General features: G+C 44.0%; 1 protein-coding gene across 1 annotated transcript in view; it reads right to left on the reverse strand.

Annotated features, from left to right (window-relative positions):
- ARSB (arylsulfatase B) overlaps positions 1-17,627 on the reverse strand; it is a 68,552-nt gene extending 50,925 nt beyond the window's left edge. Inside the window, exons 1-4 of the mRNA XM_083404080.1 lie at positions 17,244-17,627; positions 6,857-7,043; positions 3,044-3,234; positions 949-1,156 (exon numbers count right to left, since the gene is read on the reverse strand). Of these exons, the coding sequence (XP_083260206.1) occupies positions 949-1,156; positions 3,044-3,234; positions 6,857-7,043; positions 17,244-17,534 (877 nt within the window). The 5' untranslated portion in view covers positions 17,535-17,627. The remainder of the gene's footprint in view (positions 1-948; positions 1,157-3,043; positions 3,235-6,856; positions 7,044-17,243) is intronic.
- Positions 17,628-17,896: the final 269 nt, after the last annotated feature.

Here is a 17,896-nt window from a genome sequence, read left to right on the forward strand (position 1 = left end):
TTTGGCTACATGGGTACAGTGGATGCTTGGATTGCGAACGTGATCTGTGCGGGATGCATGTTCGCAACCTGCAGCGTCCGCAACCCACAGTGGTGTGTCTGCGCACATGTGGGTTGCCATTCAGCACATCTGCGCATGCACAAAGCGCGATTTAGCCTTCTGCGCATGTGCGATTGTAATTTGTTCCGGTACTTCAGGGTTTCAGCAGTCCACAACCCAAAAAAAAACGCAACCTGAAGCGTCTTTAGCCCGAAGTATGACTGTACACATTAAGAAGCCATGACAAACAGCAGGCTAAGGGCCATAGCTCAGTGGCACAGACAGCATCTGCTTGGAATGCAGATGGCCCCAGGCTCAAACTGCGGCATCTGTGCGAGCCTCACACAAGGAGCCAGCTCCCCACTTCAGAACTCCTCCCCACCCCTCCAGCACACGGAAACTGCCACTGCAATTTTGGCTACAAGTAGGATTAATTGCAGTAGTATTTATCAATGTAAATGCTGCAAATTGCCCTATCATATCAAGACTGCAACAAAGCAAAGCAACTTGGGTCTTTTTTTCCAGGTGTCGTACAAAGTAAAGAAGAAGCACATGTATTCTTTGGTTGCAGAGTCTCACCGACGCAGCCTTAGCTCTGGACTGCTTTTCTTCTCAAGGGGTCACCAACGTGGTGCCCACAAATCTTTCCTAGCCCCCTCCAACTGCCCCTGCTGACAGAAGCATTCTGTTGTAGCCAACAGAATGGGTAGCTGTGTCTTAGGATTGCTGGGAAGGTTTATAAAGAGTTTTACGATTTTTTTTTGGGGGGGGGGGTTACATTCCTTACACAGATACCAAGTAAGCCTTCTGCATTCTTTCCCAACCTTCATTTCCCCTGCTAGATAATCAGCTTAATAGCCAACAGAAAATTGCCAATAATATGTGCGTATATCTAATTGTTAATCTTACCTGTAGAAAATATTAGAACCGTGTTGTTCCAAAGGCCGTACTTCTTCAGGGCTGCAGTGACATTTCCCACAGCTTCATCCATAATAGACACCATTCCCGCATATTTGCGTCTCTTTTTGTCTTTGATAAAAGAATATGGCTCTATGTATTTCTCAGGTACTTGAAGAGGCTCGTGGACCGATTGCAGAGCGAGGTAGAGAAAGAGAGGCTGTCGCCAAAAAGGCACAACACCAAAAAAAGAGACCGCATCATTAAATGCCATAATCAGCATACTGGCTGATAAGCTTCCAGCTGCAACTACTGGCTTCCTTCCTGCCTTCTGTCTTCAGTTCTCAAGGATAAAAGAATATTTAATTGAAGACATCCCCATTTTTATGATGTTGCCAGACCCCATTGGCCCCAGCCAGAATGGCCAGCAGTCAAGGATGATGAGAGTTGCTGTCCAACAACATCTGGAGGGCCATAAGCTGATCTAACTCCAGGCAGACCTTCAAATTCAATTTTTGCTTTCATTAGGGAAGTCTAGAAATATTTAAGAGCAGGGCACACCAGTAATTGGGTCAGACGCGCTACATTAGTGGTGCAGGACAGGGAGTACTATTTGTGTAATCTGCCTGAGATATCTTTTAAAGATGAAACTTTCTTTTCTCAGTTTTTCCTGGGACACTAAGGCTGGACTTCTCCCTGTTTGTACCTTATGGTATTGTATTGCGTCTTTCATTTCTTTTTGTGGTTTATATTAATAGTTTTTACTGTTTATTGCTTTGAGATGTTTAACATTAAGTGGTTTAGATTAATATTTAATAATAATGTTAATATTTAACATTTCGGTGGTACCTTGGTTCTCAAACTTAATCCTTTCCGGAAGTCCATTCCAAAACCAAAGCATTCCAAAACCAAGGCGCGCTTTCCCATAGAAAGTAATACAAAACTATCTAACAAGACCATTGATCCATAAAATGAAAGCAATCATCAATGTACTGTACTATAAAATAAATAAGACAGTATTGTAGATGATAAAAATAAAAATTATTATTTTTTCTTACCTGCACTGATGATAGTCATTGTTTGGATGGGGGGCTTTTATCCATTTCCAGAGTCACACAATCAATCAATCAATCAGTAGCTGAACTGGGTTCCACACAGTCACAAAAACAAAAATGCAAATAGCAAAAACAAAAGCGCCAAACTTAATCCATTCTGGAAGTCTGTTCGAAAACCAAGGCGCAGCTTCTGATTGGTGCAGGTGCCCCAGAAACAACAGCCAACAGCAGCATTGGACATTCAGCTTCCGAAAAACATTCAAAAACCGGAACACTTACTTCCAGGTTTTTGGCGTTTGAGAACTAAGGTGTTTGAGAACCAAGGTACCATTGTACTGATATTTAATAATAATATCTAATTGATCACCTGGTTTAACAATGTATTGATATTAATAATATCAATGCAAGATTAAGAATAACATATATGGCTTTCTACCAAGGACCTAAAGACAGCATACATAAGGTTCTTCCAACTTCATCTCCACACCAACCTTAGGTAATGAGAGACCTAAGAGTGATGTGGCAGAGGCATACATGGAAATCCTTTGCAGGTGAAGTTGGTCCCACTGAGTTAAAGGGGGTTGTTTACCAGACAACCATGTATAGGATTTCAGCCATAGTGACTGCCACAGGGAGCCAGTGAATGACGAAGGAACTGAACCAATGCAACCATCAAGCACAACACTATTCACCACATCACACTGACAGGCACAGGTGCTGCAAGCAGATAGCACTGGTACAAGTTTTGCCACCGAGATTTAAGCAAACTAATATTACAGTACAGTATTTTGAAGCTGCTCTATCAAATTTCTCATGCAAGGAGCAGAAAAACCGAAGAAAATGTTTGAGAAACTGAATTCAGTTTCTTTCTGATCTATTTTGTAGGACAGCCCTGTCAATGATTTCCCCCCAATACGTTGTTACATTCCCGATTATGAACTTACGACTATAATGGGACTAAGAACAGGTAGCTGCACCAAAGCGTCTGATCCTAAATGCATCAAAATGTATTAATTCCAACTTTATATTTTAAGAAAGAGACAGAATTGTACCTTCTCAGTCTGGTGATTAGCTATAAGATCTACTGCTCTTTCTGTAAACACATTAGTAGAGTACATGTCTTTAAATCCATCTGCAACTTCTTCTCCCTCTCGAAAATCAAGAGCACACCGAGTTACATTCTTTGCTTCGATGGGCACACAGCGCTCGTGAGAATAGTAATCTTCACTTCCAAGAAGGTAACCTAAAAAAGAGAAATATTAAGTCTCTCTCTTTTATGTATTCATTAAATTTATGTATTCATTACATTTCTCTTCCCACCCTTCCTCTCAAAGAAGCCCAAGGAAGCAAACATCAAAATGTTTAAACAATACAATTTAAAATAAAACATCCTTAAAACATTAGCAAACAAATAAAAAACATTTAAAAACTTTTAGAGTATCTAAACCATTTAAAAACCATCGCATACCCTCAAAGCTGCAAATTTCATGGTTGCTATGGTCAGTATCCTTCAGCCTGGATAGACAGGAATGTTTTTAAATTTATATTGAAAGCCAATAATGAGGGAAGGAGACATGCCTCACTGGGGACGGCATTCCACAAACAGGAAACCACCACCAAGAAATCAACAGATAATCATGGCTGTGACAATTTCAGTAGAAGAGTCTTTAAAAGCAGAATGGCAGTAAGATTTGCAAGTCAGTAAAAAGGAGGAATTTACCTGGTCTGGTACACCTGGGGGAGGGGGCGGAATACCAGGACTAAATAGGATTGTTTTTATAAAACAAGTCAACAAATCATTTGGCAAACTCTCTCATCCCCAACATTAAAAAACTAAAAACAAAAACCGTTAACATCTGCTTCCATGCTTGCATGGTTAATAGGAGTCCAATGATGCTTTTAAATTGGCAAGTGCATGAGAGATTTTGAAACTGAAATGATGGAACGTCAAAGATGAAAAGCCACAGCAGCCAAGATAAAACAAAACGAAACAAAAACCCTATAATAATTCTTGCAGCTGAAGCTAGAATTACTAAGCTATTTCTATGTTGCAAAGAGTATTTTTCATGCAAGCTATTCAAACATTTCCAATCTCCTGCTGACACCAACTGGTGAGTGAGACAGTCCCCGTTTCCAAACTGAACAGAAGGATTTCCAAATAAAATCCTTCTGCAGCTAGCTCACCACAAATTAGTGCCATTTAATAGACACAAATACACAAATCAGGGTTAACACCAATGGATAGTAAGAGTTAATAGGCAGCTCCTCCGGTTTGCAGTCACACCGAGCAAATGAAAGTCCTATATTTCTTTATTATATTTAACAAAATGTTTATGCCACTTGATTTTAAATAATTTAGAGATTTTATTACAAACAAAAACAGAAATATCAATAAAAGGTAGGCAAAACCAGATATTAAATATCCAAAAGATAATTAAAATTAGCAGTGTACCAATGCCACAATATAGCATGGGTTACACCCTCAGTTACCTAAACATGGCCTTTGACATTTCCAATTTTTAAATTTTTTTCTGGAATTGCACCTGACAACACTGAAACAACATTGTGTAAGGAGCTTGTGTTAACTGTGAAAAATGCACATTTGTATACAAAAGGGGAAATCCTACAATGCATTTTATTGTCTTTCAAAATTGTATTGGGGGAACCCCTCAATTTGACCATTATGGCTATTGTACCCAAGTCAGTCTTTCCTAGTCTTCAGATCCTAGGTTCAGATCCTACTATCTTAAATTCCCACATCCAGCTCTATAATAAATAAAATAATAACAACAATAACAATAATAATAATTTATATGCTGCCCAGTGGCGTAGCGTGGGGGGTGCAGAGGAAGCCAGCCACACCGGGCGCAACATCTGGGGGTTAGGGTTAGGGGGCACAAATCCACGGGTTAGGGGGCACAAATTCACAGGTTAGGGGGCGCAAATTACTTGCCTTGCCCCGGGTGCTGACAACCCACGCTACGCCACTGATGCTGCCCATCTGGCTGTGTTTCCCCAGCCACTCTGGGTGGCTCGCAACAGAATTTTAAAAACACAATAAAACATCAAACATTAAAAACAGATGCCTTCTAAAAGTCAGATAGTTTATTTCTTTGACAACTGATTATCAGTTTGCAATCAATGTGTGACACCCAGTGTTGCAGGAGACTTCTGCTTATGCAACAGGGCTTGCCCTTCTCCTCTTCCTCCTGCCCCCATGCTCCCTCAATAGATTTTTAGGGCATGCAGGAGGCTGAAGGTGGGGCAGGGAGGAATCTGGTCCACTAACTGAGTCTCTTCTGCTGGATTCTGTTGTGAAGGTATGGCCCTGGGGACCTGTCCAAGTCTTTTGCACCATGCCCCACATATTCTACCTCTTCCCCTTTTAAAAAACTTAATTTTGTGGTTTTTAACTTGCTTATTAAGCGATTTTCCCTGACAGCCAGCCTAAATCTATACATATAAATTAGCATCTGCAAATGTTATGCAAATCTGTGTCACGGTCCTGTGCCTTTAGGCTTTTAAGGATTTAGCAATGCCCTTGGTTGGACTGCACCCAAGATTTTCATTATAATTCATAACTCATATGCATGGCCGTCCATAATAGTAAAATGATGGAACAAACCAAGAACAAAGACACATGGTCCCTGAAGACAGCCAACAAGAGCCAAGTAAAAAGCAGGTAATTTCTGCTCCATTTTGGCGTTTTATGTACAAGCATGTGACAATATTGTTTCTGGGAGACAGAGACATTTTCTGTACTATGAATGTGTTCCATACACATTTTCGCTTATTTCTGAATGGAAGGCAGAAGAAAAATCAAATCTATTCAGTATTTCATATATTCTACGCATGTACATTGCATGCTTTTATTTTTCTTATGTGAGTTCCGTGGAGTTTCATTTCACTCAATCCACCATACAAAACTCATCATTTCAACTCATCCCATCCAGCACTTCACATCCAGAAAATTCCATGCCACAGAGAGGTTGTAAGTTGGACATAACTTAGTGATAGAACACAAGCTCTAATTCCCCAGCTTAGGTTTTCTGAATACAGAGTCCTTCAGCTGTGGTTCTTGTTCTGGTATCTGGTATCACAGATACAAATCAGTGACACAAGTCAATGCCTCCATGGTCACTAAAGGCCACTGCAACAACTTTTGAGAAATCAGTATCTTAGGCAGCGGTTCTCAACCTGTGGATCCCCAGATGTTGTTGGACTACAACTCCCATCATGCCTGAGATCTGGCCTTGCTAGCTAGGGGTGATGGGAGTTGCAGTTCAACAACATCTGGGGACCCACAGGTTGAGAAAGGCTGTCTTAGAGGCAGAATAAGGTGACATCCCTGATGCATCAGACTTCTGTACTCGGTAAAAATTAGCACCGTATGCCTTTGTCCCCCTCACGCTGTTACACCATCCCCCAAAGCCTCCATAGCAGCTTCCCCCAATCTGGTATCATCCAGGTGTTTTCAACTACAGCTCCAATCATCCTGGCTCAATGACTGGTCATGCTCCAAGATAAGCTAATTGGGATTTGGAGCCCAAAACATCTGGAAGCCACTAGGTTGGGAAACGCTGCTTTAAGGAAAATGTTAGCCATGATGGCTAAGTTATACCTATGATGCCTCTGAGTGACAGTAGCTGGGAATCACAAGTGGGGAGACTGCTCTTGTGCTCAGCTTCTGTTTTCAAGCTTTCCACAGATATCTGGTTGGCCACTGTGAGAACAGGATGCTCGACTAGATCAGCCACTGGGATGAACCAGCAGGCTCATCTTACGTTCTTACTAAGCCAGAACAAATTACTGAATGCTGGAGCATCCAATGAAAACGAAGGAGGAATAAAGTAAACGTCACTTACCAAAGTAAGTATCAAATCCTCTGCGGGTTGGAAGGCATTCTTTTCTGTACATTCCTAAATGCCACTTTCCCACCATGTGGGTAACATATCCTGCCTCTTTAAGTAGCTCAGGCAGGAGTTTTTCATGCAGTGGGACACAGCTGGGCTGACACGGCCAAATTATTTCATGCTGTAAACCTGTATGGATCTAATGAAAACAAGTGTACCTTACACATCGGTTACAGCACAATTTTCTGATGCTCAGGCAGCGCTATCTGCACAGCAACGCGTTCATATTTAGAGGAAAACAAATCTAACATACCCAGATCAATAATGAAACTTTAAATACATCACATCTTAGAAATACTGAAAAATAAGCAGCAACTGTGTGCAGGGTGGGAAATCACTTAAAAGTAATTGGTGTACATTTTCAGGACATCTAGGCTATGAATCCCAATGAAAGGAAGCAAAACACAGAACTGCCATGTCTATCACATAGGAGTTATGGGGGAAAGGTACCTGGTGCAGCTTGAAAACGGAGCTGTCACCCAAGTGAAGGATACTCAACAGCGCCATTCTAATAAATGTTTTCTTAGAAGCAAGCTCCACTGTGCTCAGCGGAGCTTACTCCCTGGTCAGTGTCCTCATGGAGGACCGCAATATCTCAAGGACTGCCTCTCTCCATATGAACAAACCCAGACCCTGCAATCACCATCTGAGACCCTTCTTCATGTGCCTCCTCCATGAGAGGTCCAAAGGGTGGCAACTCATGAATAGGACTTTCCTGTGGTGGCTCTCCGCTTGTGGAATGCTCTCCCCAGGGAGGCTCACCTTGTGCCTTTATTACCTATCTTTAGGCACAGGATGCTGGATGCTGGATGATGGACCTTTGGCCTGATTCAGAGGGCTCCTCCCCTGTGCAAGGGCTTTCGCTAGAACATACGTGCTTCTCCCCACTCCTTCTCCACTGTGTGCTGACTGAAATTGGCCCTGAGGGGGTCTGGAGAACCTCCAGAATAGCACACGGAAGGAAATGGGGGTTCATTCTGTCTGGCAAGCTGGTATGCTTGTGCAGGTGGAACATCAGTAATTGTGCAATGTTGACTTGCACCCAGTGACAGAGCACAAAAAGGGTACAAATGTCTGCTTAGACTGGGGCCCACAGTAAGTTACTCAACCTCCGGAAAACCTTTGCATCCCAAAGGTTGGATCCAGAATTTGCCCACCCTCTGCAGGCCACTGTTGACAAGGCCATTCATATGTCAATCACCTGGCATCATATGACAACAGGCAATTCTAATTTCAAGCTGGTGGCAGGCACAGGTTTCTCTCTGTTCTTAGAGCTGTAATGCTTAGTGCTAAGATGGAAGACAATAGATCCCTTATCTCCAACTTTGCCCTTAGAGCTTAGATTGGAGATGACAGAGCTTTCTTCTGACATCACATACGGGCACAGTTTGCTTCAAATGGTGTTAACAACCAAATTAGACCTGAGGTATGGTGGCTCCCCCATGTTGCTGTAGGCCATCACTGCTTTCAGTCATGGAGAGGGAATGAAGTTTTGTGGCCTTCCTAAAGTTGGAATCTGATTACTATTCAACACAGAATCTCATGATCATCAAATCCGTCACATGCAGGACTACTAAAACATTCTGTTCCCTAACACTTTGCATTCAACTCCTCCATCAAATGCCACGTACACCTGTACAACATTGCAACATACACTTGTGAAATGTTTTGCGCTTCTCTCAAAGTCCTCCCCAAAGTTGCAAGCTTCAATTAAATGCAAAATCTGTTTCCAGCTTCTGAACCACTAACCACAGAAATGACAAATACTTGTATCTCATTTTTCCAGTCATGGTTTCATTAAGCTATTTTGGAAGGCAGTTCTTAAAAGAGGAATACCAAATGTATCATAATTAGCCAAAATTATATCATCTAGCAAAATGAGGAGATTTTTGCCAGCCAAACATAATAATCAGAAGAACCAGTGAGCTTGAAGATTACCCAAATGGAGGATTCTAGCTGGCTTTAGAAAGCAAAGAAACAAGGGAGCTACTGAAACTGAACATAAACATAAAATGGAAATATAATCTGAAAAGAAAATTCACTGTTATTGCCAGAAAGCCCAAATGCATTATTTGACTTCCTTAACAGATGACCCACCAACCATCTAGAGACAGCAAAGATGAGTTTCATGAACAGCCAGATTTATTAAAAATTCTAAAGAAAGCAAAGCATCAATTTACATATCTTTGCATGCCTCTCTCAAGTAAAAATCACTGTCAAATATGTACTACACATTTAAAAAACACTATGAAGGTGCTCTAGTCTTCTGGTTTTATTATACTTGTGAGAAGGTTAATACGAAAATCTTCAAAACTGTCACATGCAACTCTGAACGGTGATCTAACAACAGATTTATGATCAAGTGTAAGGAAGGAATAGCAGAGGACTAACATCAATAAGATCACAGGATTAATCTTTCTTTAGGTGATTTTTGAAAATGGCTATGAACTGGGAACAAAGCAAGACATATTTTCCATTGGGCTCTTTTCATGTAAAAAAAAAAAAGGTATTTTAAAATGTTTCAAAATCGTCCACTGTTCTCCGCAAATTCTCTAGCCTGCCCTACCAGCGATGGAAATGGAGTGTCGCTTGCTAGTGAGGGTGAAAAGCACCTGGCGGCAGGTTTTCATGAGCAACTGACAGGGGCGGTCAATATCACTTGCCAATGCAGTAAAATATAAATTTCCATTTCTGATTGGAAAGCAGATGGCCAGGCTGAATTGACATAGATGGCTTCCTTTCAGGAAATAAAAAGCTCTGAAAATATATATGAAACTATAGGGCAGTTTTAGCAAGACAGGGTGGTGATCAGCAGAGGAATGGCTAACACCCCAGACTGTTTTTTTACTACTAATGTTTTAAATTAGCTTCCCCCCCCCTTTTATATCAACCAAAACAAAGAGGTGAACTAGAGAGAGAGAGCACACAATGACTCCTTAGACAGAGGAGAAAAAGATCACTGTTCTTACCTTGTGCTCATTCCCCAGGTTTTCAATTTATGGACAGACTGGCTGAAATAGCAAGAGCTCAAAGTAGCCATGCGCTCCCATGAAAGAACAAAAAGAGAGCCTTGTTGATCAAGCCAAATGTCTATCTAGTCGAGCCTCCCATTCTCACTGTGGCCACCTAGATGCTCATGGGAAGAATATTCAGCTATAAAGCATCCAGCTCATATGATGTGAGAGGCTAACACCAGGCAGAGTGAGGGTGGGGCCACCCCAAAGGGAAGACACCAAATGGATCTGTCTCTCTGGGGACATCTCAAGGTTTTGTTGACCTGTTGTTTTAAGCTAGACTTATATAAAAATATGAAGTTGTATAACTCCACATTTTTCTGCAACATCCTAGCTTATACGAGTTGTGTAGAATTTTTATTATCTGCTGGTGGGGAAACTAGTGGAAGGTGAATGGAAATTGCTTCATGTTCCAGGTGAGGACCTGTTGCCATTGATCTCGTTCCTCTGGGTGGGAGACAGGAGGGAAATGAGTGCTGTATGCCAGGTTTGTAGCACATTTCTATTCTTTCTTCTTTGCACTCTGGCTATTATAATATGGGTTTCATGCATATTTTGTCTGCTGGCTTCAGGAAGATAGAATTGGTTTCTACCCCCAGGGAGAGCCTGTTGGTAGAATCTGCCCTCCTGTGTGAGAGACGGGAATTAAATGTGCACATCATAGGTGAGCAAGATTAGGAGCTTTTTTTCTGTTTCATGCTGCAGGGCTGATTGGTGTTGCTAATATATATATATATCCAACATGACTGATTTAGTTTGTGGTTTTTGTTATTTTATATCATTTTTATTCTATTACTGCATTTATTGTATTTTTTTGCCTATTTCTTTTCTATTAGGGAGCACCCCCTGTTTGATAATGTTTTGCTCTTGTTGTGAGCCAGTTTGAGCTCAGCTTGGCTGTTGGAAAAGCAGCATGCAAATACAGTGGTACCTCGGGTTACATACGCTTCAGGTTACACACTCCGCTAACCCAGAAATAGTACCTCGGGTTAAGAACTTTGCTTCAGGGCGAGAACAGAAATCGTGCTCCGGCAGCATGGCAGCAGCAGGAGGCCCCATTAGCTAAAGTGGTGCTTCAGGTTAAGAACAGCTTCCAGAGCAGCTGAAAGAAGTCCACAAAGATTTAATTTGTTAAAAATTTGGATAAAACTGTATAATTTTGTTTGGAAATCAATAAAAACTTATTTATTTTTTTAAAAAGAACAGCTTCAGGTTAAGAACAGACCTCCGGAACGAATTAAGTACTTAACCCGAGGTAAAGGTAAAGGTACCCCTGCCCGTACGGGCCAGTCTTGACAGACTCTAGAGTTGTGAGCCCATCTCACTCAAGAGGCCGGGGGCCAGCGCTGTCCGGAGACACTTCCGGGTCACGTGGCCAGCGTAACAAAGCCACATCTGGTGAGCCAGCGCAGCACACGGAAACGCCATTTACCTTCCCGCCAGTAAGCGGTCCCTATTTATCTACTTGCACCCGGGGGTGCTTTCAAACTGCTAGGTTGGCAGGCGCTGGGACCGAGCAACGGGAGCGCACCCCGCCGCAGGGATTTGAACCGCCGACCTTTCGATCGGCAAGCCCTAGGCGCTGAGGCTTTTACTCACAGCACCACCCGCGTCCCAGCGCCACCCGCGTCCCGAGGTACCACTGTATTAAAGTGGGAACTGGATGTAACAGGTCTCTCCCCAACTGTGATTCCTTGCAAGTGTTCAGAGGCCTCATGCTTCAAAGAGTGGATGTAGAACACAGAACATCCTTGTGAAGAAACCACTACCCTATACTTAAAACGGAAGAGGAAATAAAATTGCCCTCTGGGTCACCATTAGGAAATATGAGATGACCACCTTTCATTTCAGCCGGGGAGCAAATCAGGGAGGTGAGCTGTGCCCTCCAGGGCCTCTTCCAGATATACCAGCTCTCCTTCCCTTGCTATCATAGTAATTGGCCACTAGTTACTGTTACAAAAGCAGAGGTCTAAGACATCTCCACATATCATGAAATAACTGGGTCACCAAAGCCCAGTCAGGATGGAATAGGCTGGGATCACAGCAGGGGCAGATGAAGATCAAGGGGCCAGAAGCAGAAGACATGGTCTAAGGCAAGCAATCTGCATTGTTCCCAGTCTGATTAGGGAACCCAAGGAAGCTGAAGCAAAGGGTATGTAGAACCAGCCAGGCCCCTATTGATTTCTCAGGTCACCCGGTCATGACTGGTGAAAAATGCTGCATATCCAGTATCAGGAACCATATGGCTGCTGCAGAACATTCCCCCAAATGTCCCAGTAGCAGAGTCTCTTATGGCTTACAAGGTCTTACCAGAACAGCTCCTATCTAGAAAATATTTTGTTTTTAAAACCTACTGAAATAGGAAAAATGCAGGAGTAGATAAGGAGAACATGTGGTCAAATATTTAGCCTCTGGCTATGATCTTCTTCAAAGGCTGTAAAGAGTGATTAACCGCAGGGAGAAAAGCAAAGTAGGTTATGGATCACAGATAAAACAAAACACAATTTGTGAAAGGCCTATATCTAAAAGAAATAATGAATTGAGCAAATGAGTTTTAAAAAGAGAAATATGTATTACATTCATTCCTTTATGAAAATAACAGTAAGGCACCTGTACTAGGAATGGTGAATTATATCTACCAAAGATCAGGAGGAGAGGGGGGAAAGAAGTGGCTTTGTGGTTAGTCTTGAAGATGGGGACACTGCTGGCCCTTTCACGACATGTCTGCAAAACCCTTTGCAGGGGTGGGGGACTCACGCTGTGTCCCTGAGTTGCAATATTAACAAAGTAAGAGAAATATTTGAGAAATAGCAACTTAGTACTCATGGATACATTTTTTTTAAAGCAATGTTGTATCTCATGTTAACTATTACCTGTTCCTGTATCTGCTACTTGGATCTGAATTTGCAGCTGCAAAGCAACTGGATAACCCTTGCAAAAAAACAAAAAACAAAACAAAAATCCTTGATGTTTGGGCTAATAAACCCTAAAAGTTGGGAGGAAAGGAATAGAAGCTCCACAGCAGAGATAGTTGCAAGTAGTAAAGGTTGTGCATGCATCTACCTACCAATCAGATGCCGACATGTAGCTCGGCACTAGCTTCATTTACTGTTAATAATAATAATAATAATAATTTTTATTTATACCCCGCCCTCCCCAGCCAAGGCAGGGCTCAGAGCGGCTTACAAGCAATAATAAAAACAAGTTGAATGATTACAACTTAAAAACAACAACATTAAAATATTGAAACATTAAAATATTAAAATGTAGCCTCATCGCAGGAGGAGAAGGAAAGGAAAAAAGAAAGAGAGGGAGGGAATCAAATTGGCTCCAAGACAAAGGCCAGGCGGAACAACTCTGTCTTACAGGCCCGGCAGAAAGAAATCAGATCCTGCAGAGCCCTGGTCTCATGAGGCAGAGCGTTCCACCAGGCCGGAGCCAGAGTTGAAAAGGCCCTGACCCTGGTTGAAGCCAATCTAACTTCCTTAGGGCCCGGGACCACTAGGGTGTTGCTATTTATGGACCTTGAGGCTCTCCGTGGGGCATATTGGGAGAGGCGGTCCCGTAGGTACGAGGGTCCTAGGCCATGAAGGGCTCTAAAGGTCAAAAGCAGCACCTTAAATCTGACCCTGTACTCTACCGGGAGACAGTGCAGTTTGAAAAGCACTGGGTGAATATGCTCCCATGGCAGAGACCCCGTGAGGAGCCTCGCTGCAGCATTCTGCACCCTCTGGAGTTTCTGGGTCAGCTTCAAGGGCAGCCCCGCGTAGAGCGAATTACAGTAGTCAAGCCTGGAGATGACCGTTGCATGGATCACTGTGGCCAGGTCGGGGCGGGAAAGGTAAGGGACCAACTGCTTGATCCGGCAAAGGTGGAAAAATGTCGCCTTGGCTGTTGCTGTAACTTGCACCTCCATGGAAAGGGAGGCGTCAAGGATTACACCCAAACTCTTAACGGAAGGCAATGGCACTAATTGGGCCCCCGCAAGAGAAGGGAGTTGGTCCCTCATCCCCATGCCATCCCTACCCAGCCATAGGACCTCTGTCTCTGAAGGATTTAGTTTCAATCGGCTCCCACGAAACCATCCAGCCACAGCTCCCAAGCATCTGGTCAGTGTGTTCGGGGCCGAGTCGGTGTGGCCATCCATCAGCAGATAGAGCTGAGTGTCATCAGCATATTGGTGACAGCCCAGCCCAAAGCTCTGGATAACCTGGGCAAGGGGGCATAAAGATGTTAAAAAGCATCGGGGAGAGAATTGCGCCCTGCGGCACTCCACACACCAAGGAATGGCGCGACGACATTTCCCTTCCTAGTGCCACCCTATGTCCCCGACCAGAGATAAAAGAGCACAGCCAGTTACGGGCTATTCCCTGTATCCCCACGTCTGCGAGGCGGTGGTCCAGAAGATCATGATCGACCATGTCAAAGGCTGCTGACAAATCTAAAAGGATCAGCAGTCCTGACCCGCCTCGATCCAGTTGTCTATGGAGATCATCTGTTAGGGCAACCAGAGCTGTCTCGGTCCCAAAACCAGGACGGAAACCGGACTGAAATGGATCTAAAGCCGATGTTTTCTCCAGAAACCTACCAAGCTGTTCAGCAACCGCTCTCTCAATTACCTTACCCAGATATGGAAGATTTGAAACTGGGCGGTAATTGGATAGGTCTAAGGGATCTAATGAAGTTTTATTTAAGAGTGGACACACTACTGCTTCCTTCAGTTCCCCTGGGAATGTCCCCGTGTCAAGGGACAAATTGATAATTTCAACCAGGGGGGTCCGCACATATCTGGACACTCCCTAATCAGCCAAGATGGGCACGGATCAAGGAGGCAGGTAGTGGGCCTACCAACGTGGAGGAATCTACCCACATCAGCAGGGAGTATCCGATCAAAATGGTCCAACACTGGACCTGAAGTCAGTCGAGGGGCCTCCAGTTCAGTCACTGTATCTAAATTGGCAGGGAGGTCACAGCAGAGCAACAGGACTGTTGGAAACTTTCCAGCGTTTCAGACAGGGAACTCCTTCAGTCCTGACTAGAAATACCGGGGACTGAACTTGGACTATTCTGCAAGCAGAGCAGATGCTCTAATTACAGGCCCATCCTAAGCTATAGAGCTTTGCAGAGTATGAAAGAGTTTAAGTTCTCCTTTTCTCAAATTGGTCATTGATGAATGAATGAACTGCAAGCAGCATACAGAGTCCCAACTATGAACAACTCTATTGTCATAAGAAATCAAAGGCTCCAATCCTTCTTTCTTTGTGTGTGCCATCTGTCAATCCATATAGCTAATGCTGCCAGGACAATATGTTTGGAGAAGGCAGGGGGCTGGAATCCTTCATCACCAGTCAGATGACTGATTAACCATCTTAATCAGGCTTATGTTCTCAATTTTTAGGTGGGTTTGCATTCTTGTATAAGGAAGGGTGTGCTTTAAACAATATTCATTGCCCTGTTTTGCACATAACACTAGGGCATGGTTTTTTAAACCATGGCACAGCATTATGTATGAACACTGCCCATCAGCTGAACTTTGTTTTGTCTATTACCTACAAAACCATGATCTGAAACCAGAGTTATTGGCTCATAGCTTAGTTTCTTTTAAACATGGCAAACTGAGCATCTTTCCTTAACCACAATTTATATGACCACCCAAGCTCACCAAACTACAAAGGCAGGATGCAGGAGCAGCTGGAAAACTGGCTAACAGTAGCAGCTGGAAAACAAACCAAACTTTGAAGACTTTTGGTTTGTTTGATAATCTGTGGGGCAACTCATGGTTTGTAAAACAAAGCAGGGCTTCAGCATGGTTTGTCATTACATCCAAATGAAGCCACCTGTGAATGGCGGCAGCTTTTCGCTGTCCCAGGCAGGGGGCTTTCACATCAGTTGCTTCCTGATTCTTTTAACTAAAGAAGGCAGGGATTGAACCTGGGACCTTGTGGATGCAAAGCATGCCCTCTGTGGCTTAACTAAAGTTCCTCCTCACTGCTGCTAAAGAATGAGATGCAGTCCCAGAACTAATTCTCCAGGTTGCCTAACAACAGCTTGAATAGTGTCCAGCCTGTGGTAGGGCTAGGTAACAGTAGTATCTTCTTGTGTAAGCAGTTTCCGTTGCCAGCAGGATAGGGTAAAGGAGCGTGAGTGTTGCAGCACTTTAGAATTCAATCGGCTTGCTACAATATGGGCTTCTGCAATAAATGCCACCAGTTGCACCAATTATTTGCTTTCTCCCTGCACCCCTGCCCCAAATCCAAACACCAGGCTTCCTAGCGGAGTGACTGGCACACATCCACTTTATGAGATAATCCCAGAATCATAGGCAGCAGGAAACACCCACAAATAGAAAGTCAGTTAGATCTGAGGCAGCCGCTGAAACTTGAGGAGAGAAGACTAAGTTTTAATCAGCGGTTTCCTTTCTCAGCTCTGCTGATAAAATGTTTCATTCATGATGCTGACATGCAAACCAAAAGGAGCTTTGTGGCTCCTCCTTCCCTTAAAAATATATGTTGTGCACTGGAAAACACTGCTTGCTGATATGCAAAAATGCACTGCTTGCTGATATGCAAAAATAAAGTATTACACGTTGCTTTCCCATTAGTACACGTTGCTTTCCCTAACAAATTACAGAAGTTTACAAAAGACACAATCCTGACCTCTTACTGAAATGCATATTAAACAGCCACTAGAGGTCTCCCCAAACCAGATAATTATCTATTCCTATGGTATCTTTGCACTAGGAAAACAATACAGTACTAGGAATTCGTCGTGCATTTTTGCAAGATATATCATTGGGCTAAGGTTTACAGGGCATACGGGCCGGAAGGGGAATATTGGCCCTCTCAATGTTAAGAGCTAATAACTTTTAGAACAACGGGCAAAGAAAACTACAAATACGTTGCCCAGAAATACAACCCCCAAACCTCAACCTTATTTCAGACGTCCAGTCAGCTCTGACAAGAAACTGACGTGACTCTTTTTGACTGTAGCTCGTCACGTTGCTGGAGAGACACAAACACACGTGACGCGCTACACGAATGAAGAGCTCTCATGATTTGGGAGTGACTTTCAAATCAGGGAAAAAAATACATATCCCTGATATGTAGACCTCAGCAGTTCCTAAGTTTTAGAAACCACTCATTCGAACTGCAACTGCGAGGGCTAGAAAGTTAGGCTGAGATTCTCACAGGAATCCACCGACGGCAAGGGAGAGATGCCCGGGCGGGAAGACACAAGCACCTCAGCCACCGTTTCTACACGTCCCTCCCTCGGTCTCTAAGCCCTTCGCTTGGCCAAGTCCAATCCCGCCGCGTTTTCCCGCCTACCTGGTACCTGCCGGTGAGCAGCTGGCTGCGCGACGGGGTGCACAGCGGCTGCGTGTAGTAGCTCTCCAGGCGCACGCCGCCCGCCCCCAGCGCGTCCAGGGTCGGGGTGCGGATTTCGGAGCCGTGCCAGCTGACATCCCCCCAGCCCAGGTCGTCGGCCAACACGAAGACCAAGTTGACGGGCCGCGGAGGCGCAGCGCTCGGGCACGTGCGCGCCGAGCATAGCAACAGCAGCAGCAGCAGCAGCAGCCCCGGGGGCGAGCAGCGCCCGAACACCAACCGCTGGAGCATCCCTAAGTCCTCCGCCAGCCCCAGCAGGAACTCACAGAGGAGGAAGGGCACAGGGACCTGCAAGTCTGCCTCCGAGGGCAAATGGTCCGCCCACCCTGGAGGAAGCCAATCACAGTCAGCTCCGCCCCCCGGAGCGAAATGAAACAGGAACCACCAGCCTGCCCGTCTCCCTTTCCTTCCCCAGCCTGAGTTTGTCCAGATGGCTTAAAGTAGTACAGAGCAGTACTGTACATGGGTTAGGGGTGGAAGGGGATGCCCCAGGGAAGCCTTGCTGCCTCATCCTTCTGGTGCCTTCCCTAGGCTTACGATATTGTTTCATTCTCTTGTTAATTGTGCTGGTTAAAATGTGCATCTCATAAATG

Source organism: Podarcis tiliguerta (assembly GCF_965153285.1).
Source record: "Podarcis tiliguerta genome assembly, chromosome: 11".
NCBI classification, from domain to species: Eukaryota; Metazoa; Chordata; class Lepidosauria; order Squamata; family Lacertidae; genus Podarcis; species Podarcis tiliguerta.